The sequence below is a fragment of the Puma concolor genome, chromosome B2, assembly GCF_028749965.1.
Source record: "Puma concolor isolate L17-30 chromosome B2, mPumCon1.1.hap2, whole genome shotgun sequence".
Taxonomy (NCBI): domain Eukaryota; kingdom Metazoa; phylum Chordata; class Mammalia; order Carnivora; family Felidae; genus Puma; species Puma concolor.
This window is the reverse complement of record NC_141671.1, coordinates 107014408-107035278: the sequence shown is the minus strand read 5'-3', so window position 1 is coordinate 107035278 and position 20871 is coordinate 107014408. Positions and strand designations below refer to the sequence as shown.

Genomic DNA, 20871 nt, shown 5'->3' with positions numbered 1-20871 from the left:
ATTCAGATTAAATAAAGATAGGATTTATGAATACATGAAAATACTTGTGACAGGAACACTCTGTTAGAAACAAAACATAGAAACCATAAAATGAAATGTTGACTCATCTGATCACCTAAAAATTAAATTCTAAAATATGAAGAAAAACCATAAATAGTTTTTTTATAAGTGACAAGGCTTCTATTTTATGATTTCAAATCAATCATACATTAAGACCTCCTTTGTTGCTCAAGAGCTTTGGAATTGCTGAATGTAGAATAAAATCAACTCCATAATTATACACCAAAACAAAGAGAGGAATCCTCTCCTGATCACAAACTGAGGAATTCAGCAAATGGAAAACAGGCCACAGATGGCAAATGATGTAAAGACAACATATTAATATTTATTAATCATTGAGAGTTTTCAGTAATAAGCCCATGACAGTCAAAGATGAAAATGTAAAATTCAATATATTTCCTTCTGAAGGTGATTTCTGAAAATAGTTGTGCACCACCTAGAATTCTATTCCTCATTCATATCCCAGATGAACTTCAAGGGAAAATCTTTCATATTCTTTTGGAAAATCTTGTCAAACCTTTCATTCTGCTCAACAGTCATGTAATTTTTCCAGTCTCCAACGGTACCTGGAGGAAAAGCAAACAAATTGTTTCAACGAAGACTCTGGGATGAGGGGGCATGATCCCCTAGTGTTGGGAGAAACACCATTGTTTGCACTTCCATTTTTCTCCCCGCTAAGGCCCCAGTTGCTTCTGCACATGAGCATGCCCTTCCTCTCCCACCTGATGGCAAGAGGGCACACAAACTCATCACAGTAAATATGATGTGATTTAAGATAACTAGCCCAACTCCTTGGCTGTCAGCCATCTGGAAAAGGAAGAAACTCATGCAGCTACTTTACTATTTTGTTCCAGGCTAGCATGGGCTATTAGAGTTCACAGGAGTCCTTTAAAAGTTTCAAAAATCAGATGTCCCTGGGCAAACATTTACTGATAAGGACATGGATGCTCAGAGAATTTTTAAAATATAGCCCAAGTTCTTGCAGTTTTGAATGGCTCACCTGCAACTCTTCCATCTGTACCCACAGAAGGTTTATTACAGTTTTACATTACACTTATAGACACAGGAGGAGTCAAGATGGCAGAGAAGTAGGGGGACCCGAAGTTCCCTCCTCCCTCAAACATGGCAGTATTGAGGCCAGAAGACTGGGAATCCCAGGAATCCAGGCTACAGAGTGACAGAAGCATCTCCAGAGGCCCACGGGGACAACTTGGCAGGCCATAGGTGTGTGATTGCAAATTGGGAGAGATAAAATGGGGGGGTGGATAGGAACAGAGGGAGGGATCCCCTTCAGTGGAGAGACAAAAGGAAGAGAAAGAGAAACTGTGGAAGTGTAGGAATGAATTTGGACAAGAGAAAAACCACAGACCGGGGGGGCCCCTGGGTGGCTCAGTTGGTTAAGCGTCTGACTTCGGCTCAGGTCATGATCTCGCTGTTGTGAATTCAAGCCCCGCGTCGGTCTCTGTGCTGACAGCTCAGAGCCTGGAGCCTGCTTCTAATTCTGTGTCTCTCTCTCTCTCTGCCCTTCCTCCACTCACACTCTGTCTCTCTCTCCTTCAAAAATAAACATTAAAAAAATATTTAAAAAACCCCAAAACCACAGACCGGGGAATGGAAAAAAAGGAAAAAGAACCAATTTCTACCTCATTCTAGGGTTGTGGAGCTTTGTCTGGACTGGAGCCTGCTGTCCTGCTCATGCACCTGAGGAGAAGTGGAGCCAGCCCCAGCTCTCGAGCTGACAGGTGCAGTCGGAGAGAGCTATCCTCTCCCTATAGTGCTGTGGGAAGAAGTCATATAGCCTCCAAGGACAAAAGAGCCTGCAGGTGCCTGCTGGTCAGAGACCCTTTGTCAGCTGGCTGGTGGAGTGACCCTACCCTGGGACCGGGACGCAGGAAGTGAGATCCTTTAAGACATGGGGGTTTGAATCCCAGTCTAGCACCTGGGAGGCACAGGAGACTGTGGAGCAGGGCAAACCAGTGGCTTGTGCCCATGTGGCAATGTGAGGAGTCAGAAGCCCTTTGTTGGCTGGCTTGACGGAGTGGCACTTCCCCAGAACCAGGCTGTGCAGAGAAGGATCCTTTAAGACATTGAACGAACTGACCCACTTGCACCGGCAGGGCACTGTGAGGATAGCCTGAAAAGAGTGGTTTGGGACTCCCAGTCTGGTGGGGAGAGGCTGGGGTATCCCATTTATCTCCCCATCACCAACAAGGTGGGGCTGCAGGAAAGGGACAAGGAGCCCACAGTGGAGGCAGGACCTGCCTATAGGAAACCATGCTCCTCTACACCTGGTAACTATGTATGTACTGGAGCAAGATTGACACCGGAGGGAATCATACCGCCCCTCCTCCAGACCAGCACAGCCACCAGTCCCAAGGCACTGGCAGATATAGGTCCAGCGTTTTTGCATTTTCTGAATTGGTTCTTAGTCAATTCTTATTTTAAGTGTGTGTGTGTGTGTGTGTGTGTGTATAATTTTTTTTCTTATTCCTTTTCTTTCTCTTATTCCTTCCCTTGTCTATTCTGGTTATTCTGGTTGTTGGTTTGTTTAATCAGAAATTCTTTTTAAAAATTTTTAACATTTATTTATTGAGAGACAGAGCACAAGCAGGGGAGGGGCAAAGAGGGAGGGAGACACAGAATCTGAGGCAGGCTCCCGGCTCTGAGCTGTCGGCACAGAGCTCGACATGGGGCTCGAAACCAAAAACCCCGAGATCATGACCGGAGCCATTGTAGGATGCTTAACTGACTGAGCCACCCAGATGCCTCATGCAGACATTTTTAATCTATTCTTTTTATACATCTTCTGTATCTCCTTCTTCATTATTTTCCTCTCTCTCTGTCTCTCTCTCTGGGTTAGGCTGTATAGTTTCTCTGATTCTCTGCCCGGTCAATTTTTTTTTTCCTTTCCTTTTTCCCCACCTCTGTCATTTCTCTCTTTGTATGGGATAAGGTTTCTTCCACCACCTCCACCATTTTTAAAATTTTTTCCAGAGTTACTTCAATTAACACATCAAAGCACACCTGGTGGAGGGTCCAAAACATCACTACAAGTAGGGAGATAAAGCAACCAAAGTCACAACAGAGAGCAAGAAACATACTCCAAAAAAACCTCCTGAAGGGCCAGGCCCTGGACAGTGTATGACCCCTTTTTAATATAAAAGTGCTCACAAGTGCAAGACATACTATTAAAACACATATGGGACAGAAAACTAGCCAAAATGACAAAACAGAAGAATTCTCCTCAAAAGAAATTCCAGGAAGAAATGACACTAGAGAATTGCTAAATGGATGCAAACAATATATCTGAGAAAGAATTTAGAATAATAGTCATAAGATTATTGCTGGACTTGTAAAAAGCATAAAAGACAGCAGAGAATCTATTGCTGCAGAGATCAAAGAACTAAGGAATAGTCATGATGAATTAAGAAATGCTGTAAATGAAGTGCAAAATAAATTAGATGCAGTGAAATCAAGGAGGGAGGAAGTAGAGGGGAGATTAAGTGAAATAGAAGATAAAATTATGGGAAACAATGAAGCTGGGGAAAGAGAGATAAGAAAATACTAGACCACAAGGGAGAATTAGAGAACTAAGGGATTCAATGAAACATAAAATAATATCCATATCATAAGAGTTCTGGAAGAGGAAAAGAGAGAGAAAGGGGCAGAAGGTTTACTTGAACAAATTATGGCTGTGAACTTCCCTCATTTGGGTAAGGAGGCAGACATCCAAATTCAGGAAGCACAGAACTCCCTTCAGATTTAACAAGAATTGGTTTTCTGCAAGGCATATCATAGTGAAACTGGCAAAATACAAAGATAAAGAGAGAATTCTGAAAGCAGCTAGGGACAAATGGGCCTTCACCTACAAGGGTAGAAACATAAGGATAGTAGCAGACCTAACCACTGAAACTTGGCAGGCCAGAGGGAGTGGCAGGAAATATTCAATTGTGCTTAATACAAAAAGTATGCAGTCAAGAATTTTTATGCGATAAAGCCTTTCCCATACAAACAAAAACTGAAGGAACTCATGAACTAAACCAGCCCTGCAAGAAATCCTAAGGGGGACTCAGTGAGTGAAATGCTGTGAAGACTACAAAGGACCAGAGACATCACCACAAGCATGAAACCTACCGACAACACAATGACATTAAATCCATATCTTTCAATAATAAGTCTGAATGAAAATGGACTAAATGCTCCACTCAGAAGACATAAGGTATCAGAATGGACAAAAAAACCCAAGATCCATCTGTATGTCACCTACAAGAGACTCATTTTAGAACTGAGGACACTTTCAGATTGAAAGTGAGGGGTTAGAGAACCATCTATCATGCTACTGGAAGTCCAGAGAAAGATGGAGTAGCCATACTTACATCAGACAAACTAGATTTTAAACTAAAGGTTGTAACGTGAGTTGAAGAAGGACATTATATCATAATTATGGTGTCTATCCATCAAGAAGAGCTAACAATTGTAAATGTTTATGCCCCCAACTTGATACACCCAAATACATAAATTAATTAACACCAAACAAAAGCAATCTTATTGGTAAGAATACGGTAATTGCAGAGGACTTTAACACTCCACTTACAACAATAGACAGATCATCTAGGCAGAAAATCAATAAAGATACAATTGCCTTGAATGACACACTGGACTGGATGGACTTGACAGATATATTCAGAACTTTTCATCCAAAAGCAGCAATATACACATTCTTTTCGAGTGCACATGGAATGCTCTTCAAGATAGATCACATACTGGGTCACAAAAGAGCCCTCAATAAATATATAAGAATTGAGATCATACCATGCATATTTTCAGATCCCAATGCTATTAAACTTGAAATCAACCACAAAAAAATTTAGAAAGCCTCCAAATGCATGGAGGTTAAAGAACATCCTACTAAAGAATGAATGGATCAACCAGGCAATTAGAGAAGAAATTAAAAAATATATGGAAGCAAATTAAAATGAAAACATGAGGGGCGCCTGGGTGGCGCAGTCGGTTAAGCGTCCGACTTCAGCCAGGTCACGATCTCGCGTTCCGTGAGTTCGAGCCCCGCGTCGGGCTCTGGGCTGATGGCTCAGAGCCTGGAGCCTGTTTCCGATTCTGTGTCTCCCTCTCTCTCTGCCCCTCGCCCATTCATGCTCTGTCTCTCTCTGTCCCCAAAATAAATAAACGTTGAAAAAAAAATTAAAAAAAAATGAAAACATGACAGTCCAAACCCTTTGGGATGCAGCAAAGGCAGTCCTAAGGGGAAAATACATTGCAACCCAGGTCTATCTCAAGAAGCAAGAAAGGTCCTAAATACATAACCTAATTGCACACTTAAAGGAACTACAAGCAGAAGAGCAAAGAAACACCAAAACCAGCATAAGAAGAGAAATAATAAAGATTAGAGCAGAAATAAAAAGTATAGAATCCAAAAAAGGAATAGAACAGATCAATGAATCTAAGAGCTATTTGTTTTTGAAAAAATGAACAAAATTGATAACCACCTAGCCAGACTTCTAATTAGAAAAGAGAGAGAACCCAAATACATAAAATCATGGATGAAAGAAGAGAGATCACAACCAACACCATAGAAATAAAACAATTAGAGAATACTATGAAAAATTATATGCCAAAAAACTGGACAACCTGGAAGAAATGGACAATTTACTAGACACCCACACACTACCAATACTCAAATGGGAAGATATAGAAAATTTGAACAGACCCTTAACTAGCAAAGTTAGTTAATTTCCCCCTGAGATCAGGAACATGACAGGGCTGTCCACTCTCACCACTGTTGTTTAACATAGTGTTGGAAGTCCTAGCCTCAGCAATCAGACAACAAAATGAAATAAAAGGCATCAAAATTGGCAAAGAAGAAGTCAAACTTTCACTTTTTACGGACGATATGATACTGTACATGGAAAACACGAAAGACTCCACCAAAAAGTTGCTAGAACTGATACATGAATTCAGCAAAGTCGCAGGATACAAAATCAATGTATATTAATTGGTTGCATTTTTATACACCAATAAACAAGTAACAGAAAGAGAAATCAAGAAATTGATCCCATTTACAACTGCACTGAGAACCATAAAATATCTAGGAGTAAACCTAACCAAAGATGTAAAAGAGCTGTATGATGAAAACTATAGAAAACTTATGAAAGAAATTGAAGAAGACACAAAGAAATGGAAAAACATGACTTGCTTATGGATTAGAAAAACAAATATTGTTAAAATGTCAACACTACCCAAAACAATCTACACATTCAATGCAATCCCAATCAAAATTGCACTGGCATTTTTCTGAAATCTAGAACAAACAATCCTAAAATTTATATGGACCCACAAAAGACCCAGAATAGCCAAAGCAATGTTGAAAAAGAAAACCAAAGCAAGAAGCATCAAAACCCCTGACTCTACAACAAAGCTGTAATCAATAGGACTGTATGGTACTGGCACAAAAACAGACACGTAGATCAATGGAATAGAATAGAGAACCCAGAATTGGACCCACAAATGTATGGCCAACTAATGCTTAACAAAGCAGGAAAGTGTATCCAATGGAAAAAAGATAGTCTCTTTAGCAAATGGTGCTGGGAGAACTGGACAGCAACATGCCAAAGAATGAACTGGACCGCTTTCTTACACCATGCACAAAAATAAACTCCAAATGGATGAAAGACCTGAATGTGAGACAGGAAAACCATCAAAACCCTAGAGGAGAAAACAGGCAACAACCTCTTTGACCTCACCTGCAGCTATTTCTTGTTTGACACGTCTCCAAAGGCAAGAGAAATAAAAGCAAAAATGAACTATTGGGACCTCATCAAGATAAAAAGCTTCTGCACTGCAAAGGAAACAATCAACAAAACAAAACTAAAAGGCATCTGACGGAATGGAAGAAGATATTTGCAAATGACATATCTGAATAAAGGGTTAGTATCCAAAGTCTATAAAGAACTTAGCAAACTCAAAACCTGAAAAACAACTAATCCAGTGAAGAAATGGGCAGAAGACGTGAATAGACACTTTTCCAGTGTCTATTCAAAAAATACATCCAGATGGCCAACAGACACATGAAAAGATGCTCCATGTCACTCATCATCAGGGAAATACAAATCAAACCACATTGAGATACCACCTCACACCAGTCAGAGTGGCTAAAATTAATTCAGGAAACAACATATATTGGTGGGGATGTGGAGAAACAGGAACCCACTTGCACTGTTGGTGGGAATGCAAACTGGTGCAGTTGCTCTGGAAAACAGTGTTGAGGTTCCTCAAACAATTAAAAATAGAACTACCCTATGACCCAGCAATAGCACTACTAGGTATTTATCCAAGGGATATAAGTATGTTGTTTCAAAGAGTCAATGTTTTCAACAATAGCCAAATTATGGAAAGAGCCGAAATGTCCATCAACTGATGAATGGATAAAGAAGATGTGGTTTATATATACAATGGAATACTACTTGGCAATGAGAAAGAATGAAATCTGGTCATTTGTAACAACGTGGATGGAACTGGAGGGCATTATGCTAAGTGAAATAAGTCAGTCAGAGAAAGACATATAATATGTTTTCACTCATATGTGGAACTTGAGAGAAACTTAACAGAAGACCGTGGGGGAAGGCAATGGGAAAAAATAACTTCAAACACAGAGGGAGGCAAACCCATAAGAGACTCTTTTTTTTTTTTAATTTTTTTTTTAACTTTTATTTATTTTTGAGACAGAAAGAGACAGAGCATGAACGGGGGAGGGGCAGAGAGAGAGGGAGACACAGAATCAGAAGCAGGCTCCAGGCTCTGAGCCATCAGTCCAGAGCCTGACGCGGGGCTCGAACCCACGGACAGCGAGATCGTGACCTGAGCCGAAGTCGGCCGCTTAACTGACTGAGCCACCCAGGCGCCCCCATAAGAGACTCTTAAATACAGAGACAAAGGTGAGGGTTGATGGGTGGGCGGGGGGGGGGTCGCAGGGGAGAGGGGAAAATAGGTGATGGGCATCTCACCTGTTGGAATGAACACTGGGTGTTGTATGTAAGCGAAGAATCACGGGAATCTATCACCGAAACAAAAAGTACACTGTATACAATGTATGTTAGCTGACTTGATAATAAATTATATTTTAAAAAGTTATAGACACAGAGATGTGGTGACAAATGTGGCGATAGAAGGAAAGGCAAGACAAGCAACACTGATTGTAAAAGCACTCTGAAATAAACAGATGACTGAAACAAACTGAAATACTAACAAAACTGAAAACACAAAGGAAAACCATGTAGGAGTGGTAAAGTTAGTGCAAATGATGTTCCTTTAGATAAAATGTAAGAGAAAAGTACATGTCTATGCAGAAGAAACATATGGGAATGTGCTTTACTTCCACAAGGAAAATTGGCTCCTCCTCCTTGTCTTCTTAGCTATTTGAGTCTCTCATTTTCAGGTAAGTTAAAGATGTATAAACACAGAAAATTTTATTTTTTCAAGGGAAAACAAACTTCAAGTGCAATGATTATGGCAGTTGAGAAGGGATGTGGTCTACTACAAGACAGGGTGTTCTGAGCATAACAGGAAGGGAATGTCTCCACTTTAGGTTGGCTCCGAGTTACCAGTGCTTCACATTTTTTAATTGAGCAGGTAAAAATATATGAAGAGATCAGGTGACGGAAATACTGAGAGAAATCAAAGCCAATATTTATTACTACTTGAAAAAGAGGCATGGAACCCTATGATTAAGTGCGAAATTTATGTCTATAGTTCTGTATTATAGATGTTCCATGTACTAAGATAGAAGATCATAAATATAACTTAGAATGATTATACAAGTAACAAAAATATTAAAACATGGTGAAATTTATCAGTTACATGAAGGAGTCATTCACTTAAAAACTCACTCATCAGAGGTATGAGATATTATAATAAATGAGAGAAACTTACACATTTTTATGAGGTTTACTAGAGGACACATGATAGTCCTGTGCAATAACAAAAGATCAGTGAATGCATGTTGTTAATTCAGCCCTGGGGAGACTCAGGGATAAATCACAGAAATGGAAGGGCAGTCATTGTTGGCCAACAGCCCCAGCATTGCCTCATCATCATGTGCCAATCCCATGCTAATGGAAGGAAACAGTCTAACAGTAAATGAACAACCATTTTGTGGCAGACATTGTACTGGCATTGGTAGATTTCCAGGGGCCATGGAGAAGGCCTTTTGATTTTAGGCTATTCATCAGATACATTCACTTACAACATTATATAGTCTCTTGAAGAGCAACAAGAAGAAATCATGGAAAATCATTTGTCTAGTGATGGGAACTGGGCCATAAGGGTCCATGTTAGAAAAGTGAGCCAGGAAGCTTAGAAGCTACACTTGGTTCATTTGTGACACAGTACAATACAGACATTCACTGTTCAACCTCACCTTTGCGAAGGAAATGACCTTTTTCTTGTATCCCAAATTGGTCCTTTAGTATATTGTCATAATTTGCCCGTGGGTCTAACTTCATGTTCTCAAACATGGCCTGGCTCACCACAACATCCATGTCCTCATCACTTAATTCTTTCCCCAGAAATTTGCAGACTTTTAACATAGAACCTCTGAGATCCTGAAATAAATCACAGTATGATAAATTATGCATGTTATCACAAAGAAGACTTATACAAGTGTCATAGATAAATATCATTATGGGAGTGAACATCGTAGGTGCTTAGGTTGCTTAGAAAGTGGAGCTGTTCCTTGAGATGTGACTTGCTTATTCCCTCTTGATAAATTAATCCATCACTTGTCCACTGTTTGAGAGCACATTTGGGTTCATTTTGAGAACACTCATATTTTGTTTTATCTGTGTTACCGGCAAGTATTTGGGGAGTAGCTACTAAATGACAGACACTGCCCTGTGTGATGGTGCGAGTGAACAGAGAGACAACTGGGGATGAATCCTAGGAATTCAGTACAAGGACCTTTGGGAAAGACTAATTGTGTAACAGAACTCAGAATATTTCAATAAAGACAAGAAATTTGTTCTGGGAATTAAAGCAAAAATGGGAATTTTCTAGGTAGACAAACTAAAGATATGGAGTCTAGAGAAATGAAAGAATATCTGCAACATTTTGGTTGTGTAGAAGTTGTGAGATAACAGGTCACAGGACAGTTAGAAGTTCAATTTCCGTAGAGCTAGTGGAAACTGGCTTTGGATGAGAATATGGGAGATGAGGGTGGAAGCAATAGTGGGATCATATCGTGAGGAAGGTTTCAAGGCGAGCCAGACACTGAATCTCTATTTGGTAGGTGATATGGACTCAACAAGAAAGTCTAGGCTTAGTATCATGCTCTGGGGCAGGTGTAACAGACTAGTGACAAATACTCAGGATGAAGACGTCCTTAGGAGAACTTGCCTCTCAGCTCTTTCTCTTCTTCCCTGCTAAGAGTTCACCTGGTGATGTTCTGGCATTAGTGCCCAGTCCTGATTCAGTAATGATTCTAATTGATCCATGATCCTCAAAGCAATTCTATTGTCTCTACAAGAGATTATTCTCATTGGTCATATGACCCAATTTTGGCATTGAAACAGAAGGAGGAAGTCAAGGGGCTCCTGGGTGGCTCAGTTGGTTATGTGCCTGACTCTTGATTTCAGCTCAAGTCATGATCTCATGGGTCATGGAATTGAGCCCTGCCTCCGGCTCTACACTGACTGATCTGAGCCTGCTTGGGATTCTCTCTATCTTTCCCTCCCTCCCTCTCTCTATGCCCCTGCACTGTTTATGCTCTCTTACTCTCTTTCTCAAAATAAACTTTTTTTAAAAAGAAAGAGGAAGTCAAAGAGAAGTTACTATGATTTTCCTCCTAGAGAAAAAGTAGAAATAAAGCAGGGCAAGAAGGCCCCTTTATCCCAGTTCCCTGTCTTTCTGCCTTACATGTTATCATCTGAGGACACAACTACAACTGCCTTGCTACCATGATGGGAGACATCCTTGCCACACCAAATACGATACAAAAGAAAGACAGATAATGCTGGGACATTCTTGATTGCTTAGCGGTAACACTCAGCATAAGGGTAGCCTTCCTCTGGGATTCAGTCAATAAACAACAGAAGTTCCTACATTTTAAGCCAATTAGAGTTGACTGTACTGGGTGCTGAATTATGTCTAATCATATAGAGGCATTTTCATTTAATTTTTCTGGGAATTTTTAATCATACACAATGCAGACAAGATTGAAGTTTCCCAAGAGATGCACCCAAGAATGATGAACATAACATTTAGAATGTTATTAGAATGAATAGTGCAGAAAATAGATTTCACAATCCATGAAAGAGAGACCAATAGTCTGACTCTAAATAATCAAACGTATGCATATCATATACATACACAGATAATTCCTCACACACAGACGATTTTTGAAAAGAAACTTCCAGTATTAGCTGTAAATGAAAACCTGGCAAACAAAGTACAGAAGTGATACTGGAAAAATGTCTCCTGGTCCACTTCGTCTGGGATCTCAAATTTGATATCGCCCTTTGGGTGTTCTGGGCATGAGCAATCAATACGTTCAGCCAGGCTGCCTTACAGATTCTGTGAAGTCACTAATGTCACTTTTCTCACCTTTTTAAACTCCTCATACATCATGAACTCGATGTTGAAGAGGCTTTTGTGCTCATGCCAACCTTTGATGTGGTCAAACCAAAGGCTTCCCAGCACTGCGAGAAGAATAGATAGTCATTAAGTAAATGTGTTGAACACACTGAAAATGAGTTATAGTCTTAGGAGATGCAGGAGTCTTTAGTAACAAAGAAGGAAAAGGAAGTGTGCTGCTAGAGTCCTGATTTCCCCTAGCACCTGGTTATGGGAGAACCATCAAGCTTCTACCAGAAAACAATTACATGAACTCGAGGAGAAATTAGTCTCTTAAAATAGACACAAAATCAACATAGCATGTGGTTAGAAAAACCAAGGAGGAAAATGGAGGAAAGGATCCTCTCCTTCTCACTCCTCCTGGTCTTCCCAAGCACATAGAACTTTTTCCTGGCTACATGGAACATGTGCGCTCCCTGAGGAGTCACTTCTGCTCTGCACAGTACATTTGACACTAAACATAGCTCTCCTGTTCCAGATCATCACCTCTACTTCAGAGGACTGGCTCCTGCTCAACCAGCTACAGTGGTGCCTCCTGACAAAAGGAAGTACGGGGGTGGGGTCCTGGCTTGCTTAGTGGATAGAGTATACAACTCTTGATTTCAGGGTTGTGAGTTGGAGTCCCATGTTGGGTGTAGAGATTACTTTAAAAATAAATAAAAGTGGCGCCTGAGTGGCTCAGTTGGTTAAGCATCTGACTTTGGTTCAGGTCATGATCTCATGGTTTTTGAGTTGGAGCCCCGCATAGGGCTCTCTGCTGTTAGCACAGAGCAGACTTCAGATCCTCTGTCTCCCTCTCTCTGCCCCTCCCCCACTAGTGTGCACTTCCTTTCTCTCTCTCAAAAATAAACATTTACAGATAAATAAATATATAAAAATTTAATAAAAAAGAAAGAAATATGGAATAGAACTTTATCAAATAGAAGCTCCTGGCAGCAGCCATTTGCAATATGCAGTGCAAAGCTCCAAACCTGTGATCTGAACTGAGATTCTTCTCACTGAGCTAGAACAGAAACCCCTGTGCTTATGAACCACTGTTTTCATAGCTAAATGTAAATATTCCTTTGTGATACGACTTTGTAATCTTGACAGTCTACTGAGAGAAGCCAGGGGCAGCATAATTTGTAACAATGGCAGGGCATGGTCATCTAGGACAACCCTACCAATGGCTTAATACATTGATTACTCACCCTCATTCAGCTCTACTTCAGCTTCTTTTTTACCCTCTGTCATATTCACTAAGCTTAAACCTCACTGCAGGACAGCAAACTTATTACTTGCTTTATATAAGTTTATTTACCTTTTCCTTCTAGAAATAGTTTCATGAATTCCTCAATGGTACTTGTAGCAGGTAATGGCATCTTCTTTGAAAAGTGAAAATATGAGCACATAACGTCCTTAGGGTTTCTGTATACATAAATAATCTGCAAAGAAAGGAAGTCTTCATTATTTCTGTTGCTTTCATTACATCATATTTTTACCCGAATACCTTCCAATTGGATGAAGTATGTTTTTTCTTTTAACTTTATAGTTTCCTAACTATGTCTTGTAGACATTCAGTGTTCTTTGTATTTTGGGTTTCCCCTTCTCTACATTGCGTCTTCCTCCATGATTGGCCTGTGGCTCTCAATTACTCTGCCAGACACACCTCTATCCATGGTACCCAACCAAAATAGGTGGAAGTATGAAAAGGTAGTGGTGAGGTCACTGAGAGCAGTGAAGGAATTGCTAGTATTGTAAGCGCACCTAGTAAGTAAGCTAATTAAAAAAATGAAAGGAGGGGCGCCTGGGTGGCTCAGTCGGTTAAGCGTCCGACTTCAGCTCAGGTCACGATCTCACGGTCTGTGAGTCCGTGAGTTCGAGCCCCGCCTCGGGCTCTGGGCTGATGGCTCAGAGCCTGGAGCCTGCTTCCGATTCTGTGTCTCCCTCTCTTTCTGCCCCTCCCCCATTCATGCTCTATCTCTCTCTGTCTCAAAAATAAATAAACGTTAAAAAAAAAATAAAAAAAAAATGAAAGGATATATAATCTAAAATGTGTATTATATTAGAATTTACATTATAAAGTTAATTAAATGCACAGATATACACTCTTTCATATTTAATGGCTGTATTACATATGTGATCAGGAAAAGGGTACAAGATAAAAATCAGATTCTCCACGATAAGAACAAAATGGCTATTGAAAATAAAAGCATGTCAAATGCCACATTTGCTTCAGCTTGATGAATGCAGTGTCAGTGTAATGAAAGGAAATGAAATAAAGAAAAAGAGCAGTTATCTTTCAACAGCCATAGTCTCTTTCTTACTTTGGCTTTTTTGTTCTTCAGGCCACTTGGAACCAAATAGTATGGGAGGTGGGTAGTGAAGAGACGAGGAGATGGTCTTTTAACAAAATCCGTGTTTTCATTGGGGTACTCAAAATAGGGAACTCGCAAAACCGTCTCCAGATTCCCAGTGTTTTTTCGATGTTCATCAAAATAAATCAAGTTTAATATCTGCTGAAACCAGATGGTTCCTGTAAAACAATTATTTTTGTTTTCAATGATGTACAAATGTCTCCAAAATGCAGATAGAATTGCCATCAGTATTTTAATAAGAGTTTGTTATTATAACATGTATAATGGTAATTTGGTCAGAATGGAATTTTTAATATATTAAAAATGCAGTATGAGTAAAAGAAAACAAACATTTTCTTTATTTTCCTTTTAAGGAGATGCTACATTTGAAACTCTGTGGGCGTTTGCCGCACTAATTGATTCTTTGACTCTTCGGTGCTTTCTTCTGCTTCATATATGGGACTTTTAAATTACCTTCTATGTCTGCCTCTAGATTTCCTTCCACAAGCCCACTCCTAGGACTTTAGGTAATATAAACAAAAAGAAAAAAAAGGAATTTCACTGAAGGAGTCACTTTCCATTTTTCCCCGCTTCCCCATGTTTCCTACTGTGCACATGATGTCCACCTAAGGAAATAGTGTTCATTATAAATCCCTAAGGAAAGCCCTATGACCCACATGGAGACAGGAAGGGAAGGATGATGCCTAAAGTTGGGCCTTTCACTGTAGGTAGGATGTGACACATTTTTCTGATGACTACTTCTCTCAATTCTAATTAAAGAGGACATTTGTCTCAGGATATTTGGGTGTAATTGCCTGCTTTAGATTTCTTACACTTAATTTACATGATTCATATAAAGATTAAGATTAAAGGTATAAGATTAAAACATACCCTCTATAAAGGTCATGGTTCAGATATATCCAGGCAATGTTCTAAAAAAAAAACTTACCCAACTAAAAATCGTAAGTCCCAGAAAGGTTCCAATCAACTTCTGAAATGAGAAAACCCACTGGCCCCTCATCAATTCCCATCCTAGCCTTCCTTCCTAAGACCATCCAATCACCCATGCTAAGCAGCAGCAGCTGGTGAGCAAGATCATTTTTGGGTGCAGAAGCCTTGCTAGCAGGTGCAGGTGGGGTGCAACTTATCTGGTCATCTCATTATCTTAATATTGGTGGTTTTAGTCCTCCAGTGTTGCACAGGGAAGACCACGACCACGTGTGCCTGCATGTTACCTCAGCTGGTAACTCAATGAGTTCAAATTCATGAAAACTTGTTATAAGGCTCTGGAAGGTTTCTTTCATCCTTTTGCTTTCCCAGATAAAAGATACTGCTTCTGCAGGAGGAATCACAGATTCAGGAGGGCTGACAGGTTTTCAATCATGGCACAGTTCTGCAGAGATTCAAACAATATGATGTAAAAATCTCTGCAGAGATTCAAAAATTCAAATATCTGTTTTCAGCTTCTTCTGCCACTCCCCCTTTTACACTTTTTCCAATCCCCCCCTCTCTCTTTCTCTCTCCGTCCCTCTCTCTCTGTCTCTCTCTCTCCCCCCACTTCCCTCCTTTCCTTCCTTTCTTTATTTTTCTTGGCCTATTTGATAGTCAGGCATTAGTGTAATGGGATACGAATTATTTTCTTCAGTTCATGCTATATTAATAACACTGATTCACCAAAGGCCCTCCCTCTCTGTTTGTCCATTTATTCTCATTTGCTGTTTCAATTCCTACTACTACCCCCACCACAGAAAAGCAGGTGTTGGGGTTTAAAGTGCATTCCTCATTGGAAAGTGTTCTTGTGGAACGTGTATTGTTGTATGTGTTTCTATTTCCTATCCATGTGCATCATTTCTTTCTGTTTGCCACTGTGTGCCGTGGTTTAATGTTCATTTACATGCTACATCTGATCCAATGTGCCTAATAGATGCTGTCTATGTTTCTGGGTGTGCATTCCTGCACTGACCTATCCATTTTCCACCAATGGAAACCCCAACCCAAACAACACTGCCATGTATATCCTCATTCGTGTTCACTGTGTACCTGTATGAGATTTTCATAGGGACAAATATTCAGGAGAGGAATTGCCTGTTATAGGTGTATTTTAGTTGTCCAGGTAGTGCCATACTGCTTTCCAAAGAATGGCTGCTTTAAACTATTCTCCCAGGGGTAAAATGCTTATGCATATACATCTCTCTGCACTCCTTGCCATGTTCAGATTTACTCATTTTCTAATTTTTGTCAGTCTAGTAGATGTAAAGTAATATATCATTGTCTACCAACTTGGGGTTTTTTTGGTATTGGCGGACGGTGGTTTTCTTCTGTAAATTTTCAGATTATTTCTTTGACTCTTTTTATTCTCAGATTGCTGCCCCACACTTGATTTGTAGTTCTAATATATGGTAGATAAAAAATATTTTTTCATTGTAGACATAGCATGTATATTCTTTCTGTCACCTATTAACTTTGCCCAAATGATTCTTAGTGAAGCAAAATCCAAACTGCTTAACTTTGATGTAATTGAATTTATTAAAGTTTAAAGTTTTGCCTGTATTTTATTTTTTGTTTCAAGTTTTTTATTTCAATTCTAATCTTTTAACATAGAGTAATATTGGTTTCAGGAGTAGAAGTTATTGATTTATCAATTACAAATAACAGCCAGAGTTCATCACCACAAGTGCCCTTTTTAATGCCCATCACCCATCTCCCCCTTTTCCCACACACCTCCCTCCATAAATCCTCAGTTTGTTCTCTATCATTAAGTGTCTCTTGTGGTTCGTTTCCCTCTATTCTCACCCCCGCCATGTGCTCATCTGTTTTATTTACTAAATTCCATGTGTGAATGAAATCATATGGTATTTGTCTCTCTCTGACTGGCTTATTTCACTTAGCATAATACACTCTAGCTCCAACCACATTGTGGCAAATGGCAAGATTTCATTCTTTTTGATGGTTGAGTAATACTCCATTGTATGTATAAAACACATCTTCTTTACCCGTTCATCAGTCTATGGGCATTTGGCTCTTTCCATAATTTGGCTATTGTTGAAAATGCTAGTATAAACATTGGCATGCATGTGCCCCTTTGAATCACTATTTTTGTATCCTTTGGGTAAATACTAGTAGTACAATTGCTGGGTCATAGGGTAGTTCTATTTTTAACTTTTTCAGGAATCTCCATATTGTTTCCACAGTGGCTACACCAGTTTGCATACCCACCAACAGTGTAAGAGGGTTCCTCTTTCTCTGCATCTTTGTCCATCATCTATTGTTTCCTGCATTGTGAATTTTAGCCAATCTAGCAGGTGTCAGGTGGTATCTCACTGTGGTTTTGATTTGTATTTCACTGATGATGATTAATATTGAGTATCTTTTCATGTGTCTGTTAGCCATCTGGATGTTTTTGGAAAAAAAATATATTCCTGTCTTCTGCTACTTTCCTCACTGGATTATTTGATTTTTTTTTAAGTGTTGAGTTTGATAAGTTCTTTATAGATTTTGGATACTAACACTTTATCAGATGTGTCATTTGCAAATATCTTCTCCCATTCCATAGGCTGCCTTTTAGTTTTGTTGTTTGTTTCCTTCACTATGCAGAAGTTTTTATTTTGATGAACTCCCAATAGTTCACGTTTGCTTTTGTTTTCCTTGCCTCTGCCGATGTGTGTGGTAGGAAGTTGCTACTGCTGAGGTCAAAGAGGTTGTTGCCTGTGTTGTCCTCTAGGATTTTGATGGTCCTGTCTCATATTTAAGTCTTTGATGCATTTTGAATTCATTTTTGTGTATGGTATAAGAAAGTGGTCCAGTTTCATTTATCTGCTTGTTCCTTTCCAGTTTTCCCAAAACCATTTGATAAAGAGTCAGTATTTTTTTTTTACACTGGATATTCTTTCCTGCTTTGTCAAAGATTGACCATATAGTTGTGGGTCCATTTCTGGGTTTTCTATTCTGCTTCACTGATCTCTCTGTGTGTTCTTCTGCCAGTACCATACTACCTTGATCATTACAGCTTTGTAATATAACTTGATGTCTGTAACTGTGATGTCTCCAGCTTTGTTTCTCTTTTTCAAAATTGCTTTGACTCTTCAGGAAATTTTGTGGTTCCATACAAATTTTTTGTATGTTTTTAAGTTTGCTGTAGCTCTGTGAAAAATGCTGGTGTTATTTTGAGAGGAATTGAAGTAGTAAAGTAAATTGGGTAGTAAAGACATTTTAACAATATTTGTTCTTTCAATCCATGAGCATGGAATATTTTTCCATTTCTTTATGTTGTCTTAAATTTCTTTCAGAAGTGTTCTAAAATTTTTAGAATATAGATATTTGGTTAGGTTATTCCTAGGTATCTTATGAGTTTTTATGCCTTTGTAAGTGTAATGCTGATTTCTCTTTCTGCTGATTCATTTTTGTGGTAAAGAAGTGAAACTTTTTTCTATGTTGATTTTGTATCTTGTGACTTTCCTGAATTTATGTATCAGTTCTAGAAAATTTTTGGTGAAGAGATTTGTGTTTTCTACATACAGTATCATGCCATTGGTGAATAGTGAAAGTTTGACCACTCTCTTGGCAAGTTGAATATATTTTATTTCTTTCTGCTGTCTGATTGCTGAGGCTAGGACTTCTAGTACTATGGCACATAACAAGTGTGACAGTGGGCATCCCTGTCTTCTTCTTGACCATAGCAGTAAAGCTCTCAGTTTCTTCCCATTGAGGATGTTGTTAGCTCTGGGTCTTTTATATATGCCCTTTATGATGTTGAGTATGTTCCCTCGATCCCTACTTTGTTGTGGGTTTTTATCATGAATGGATGTTGTACTTGGTAAAATACTTTTTCCTGCATCTACTGAGAGGATCATATTGTTCTTATTTTTTATTTTATTTTGTGTAGTATATCACATTCATTGAATTTCAAATATTTGTTTCTTTCTATATCATATATTTCTACTCTAATCTTTATTATTTCCCCTCTTCTGATAGTTTTAGGCTTTATTTCTTGTCCTTTTTCCAGCTCCGTTAGGTATAAACTTAGGTTGAATATTTGAGATTTTTCATGGTTGCTGGATGTACTTATATATTGAGGTTCTTGTTATATATCCCTTCTTATGTATGCTTTTGCTGCACCCCAAATTTAGTCCTTTGTGTTTTCATTTTCATTGGCTTCCATGTATTTTTTTCCAATTTCTTCTTTAATGTACTGGCTTACCCATTAATGCTTTAGTAGGATTACCTTTAACCTCAATGAATTTGAGGTCTTTCCAAATTTTTTCTTGTGGTTGGCCTCAAGTTTCATAGTATTGTCTGATATTATGCATATTATGATCTCAATCTTTTTGTACTTGTTGAAGACTGATTTGTGATCTAGTATGTGATCTATTCTGGAGATTGTCCCACTTGCACTTGAAAAGAATGTGTACTCTACTTCTTTAGGATGAAATGTTCTGAATATATCTGTTAAATCCATCCAGCCCAGTATGTCATTCAAAGCCATTGTTTCCTTCTTGATTTTCTGCATAGATGATATGTCCATTGATATAAGTAGGGTATTAAAACCCCCTGCCATTATTGTATTATTATCAATGAGTTCCTTTACACTTGTTATTCATTGTTTTGTATACTTGGGTGCTTCCAAGTTGGAGGCATCAATATTTAAAATTGTTAAATGTCCTCACTGGATAGACTTCTTAATTGCGACCTAGAACCCTTCTTCATCTCTTGTTACAGTCTTGGTTGAAAATCTAGTTTTTCTGATATAAATATTGCTACTCTGGCTTTCTTTTGACATTGGCTTGCATGATAAATGGTTTTCCTTCCCCCCACTTTCATCTGCAGATGTCTCTAGGTCTTAAATGAGTCTCTTGTAGGCAGCATATAGATAGGTCTTGTTTGTTTTGTTTTGTTTTGTTTTGTTTTGTTTTTACCCATTCAAACACCCTATTTCTTTTGATTGGAGGACTTAGTCAATTTAAATTTAGAGTGACTATTAATAGATATGAATTTCATCCATTTTATTACTTGTTTTTTCTGGAGATTTTCTCTGTTCCTTTCAGTCTTTGTTGCTTTTGGTCTTTCTTAATTACTCAAAGAGTCACCTTTAATATTTCTTGCAGAGCTGGTTTAGTGGTCATGAACTCTTTGAGATTTTGTTGGAAAACTCTTTATATCTCTTTCTATTCTGAATGATAACCTTGCTGAATAGAGTATTCTTGGCTGCATATTTTTTCCCATTCAGCACTTTGACTATATCATGCCACTCCCTTCTGGCCTGCCAACTTTCTGTGGATAAGTCTGCTACTATCCTTATTTATCTTTGTAAGATAGGGATTTCTTTTCCCTTGTTTCTTTTAGGATTGCTTTCTTATCATTGTATTTTGCAAATTTTAGTATGATATGTCTTGGTGTTGGGCTGCTTTTGTTGATTTTTCTGGAAGTTCTCTATGCCTCCTGGATTTGGGTGTCTGTTTCCTTGTCTAGATTAGGGAAGTTTCAGCTATAATTTGCTCAAATAAAACTTCTGCCCCCTTTTCTCTCTTCTTCTTCTTCTTCTTCTTCTTCTTCTTCTTCTTCTTCTTCTTCGACTCCTTACACATTGTAGAGTCCCTGGGTTTCTTATGTCTACATTTATAATCCAATATTTTCCTTTTCCTCTTCTTCTCAGCTTCATTATTTTCCATAATTATCTTCTATATCACATATTAATTCCTCTGCTTCTTCCTTCCTATGGTCATTACATCCAATCAGTTTCACATCTTGGTTATAGCAGTTTATATTTCAGCTTGACCAGTTTGTAGGTCTTTTATCTCTGCAGTAAGGGACTCCCTGGTGCTTTCTATGCTTTTCTCAA

The 20871-nt window shown here is 38.8% G+C and overlaps 1 protein-coding gene across 5 annotated transcripts in view; it reads right to left on the bottom strand.

Moving 5' to 3' along the window:
- Positions 1–365: 365 nt before the first annotated feature.
- Positions 366–20871, bottom strand: part of LOC112862520 (amine sulfotransferase-like) — a 68402-nt gene continuing 47896 nt past the window's right edge. For all 5 annotated transcript variants that reach the window (XM_086707653.1, XM_025925824.2, XM_086707655.1 and 2 more), the window contains 5 exons: positions 14007–14215; positions 13001–13124; positions 11671–11765; positions 9491–9674; positions 366–626 (listed from right to left, as the gene is read on the bottom strand). In XM_086707653.1, the coding sequence (XP_086563779.1) occupies positions 505–626; positions 9491–9674; positions 11671–11765; positions 13001–13124; positions 14007–14215 (734 nt within the window). In that variant the 3' untranslated portion in view covers positions 366–504. The remainder of the gene's footprint in view (positions 627–9490; positions 9675–11670; positions 11766–13000; positions 13125–14006; positions 14216–20871) is intronic.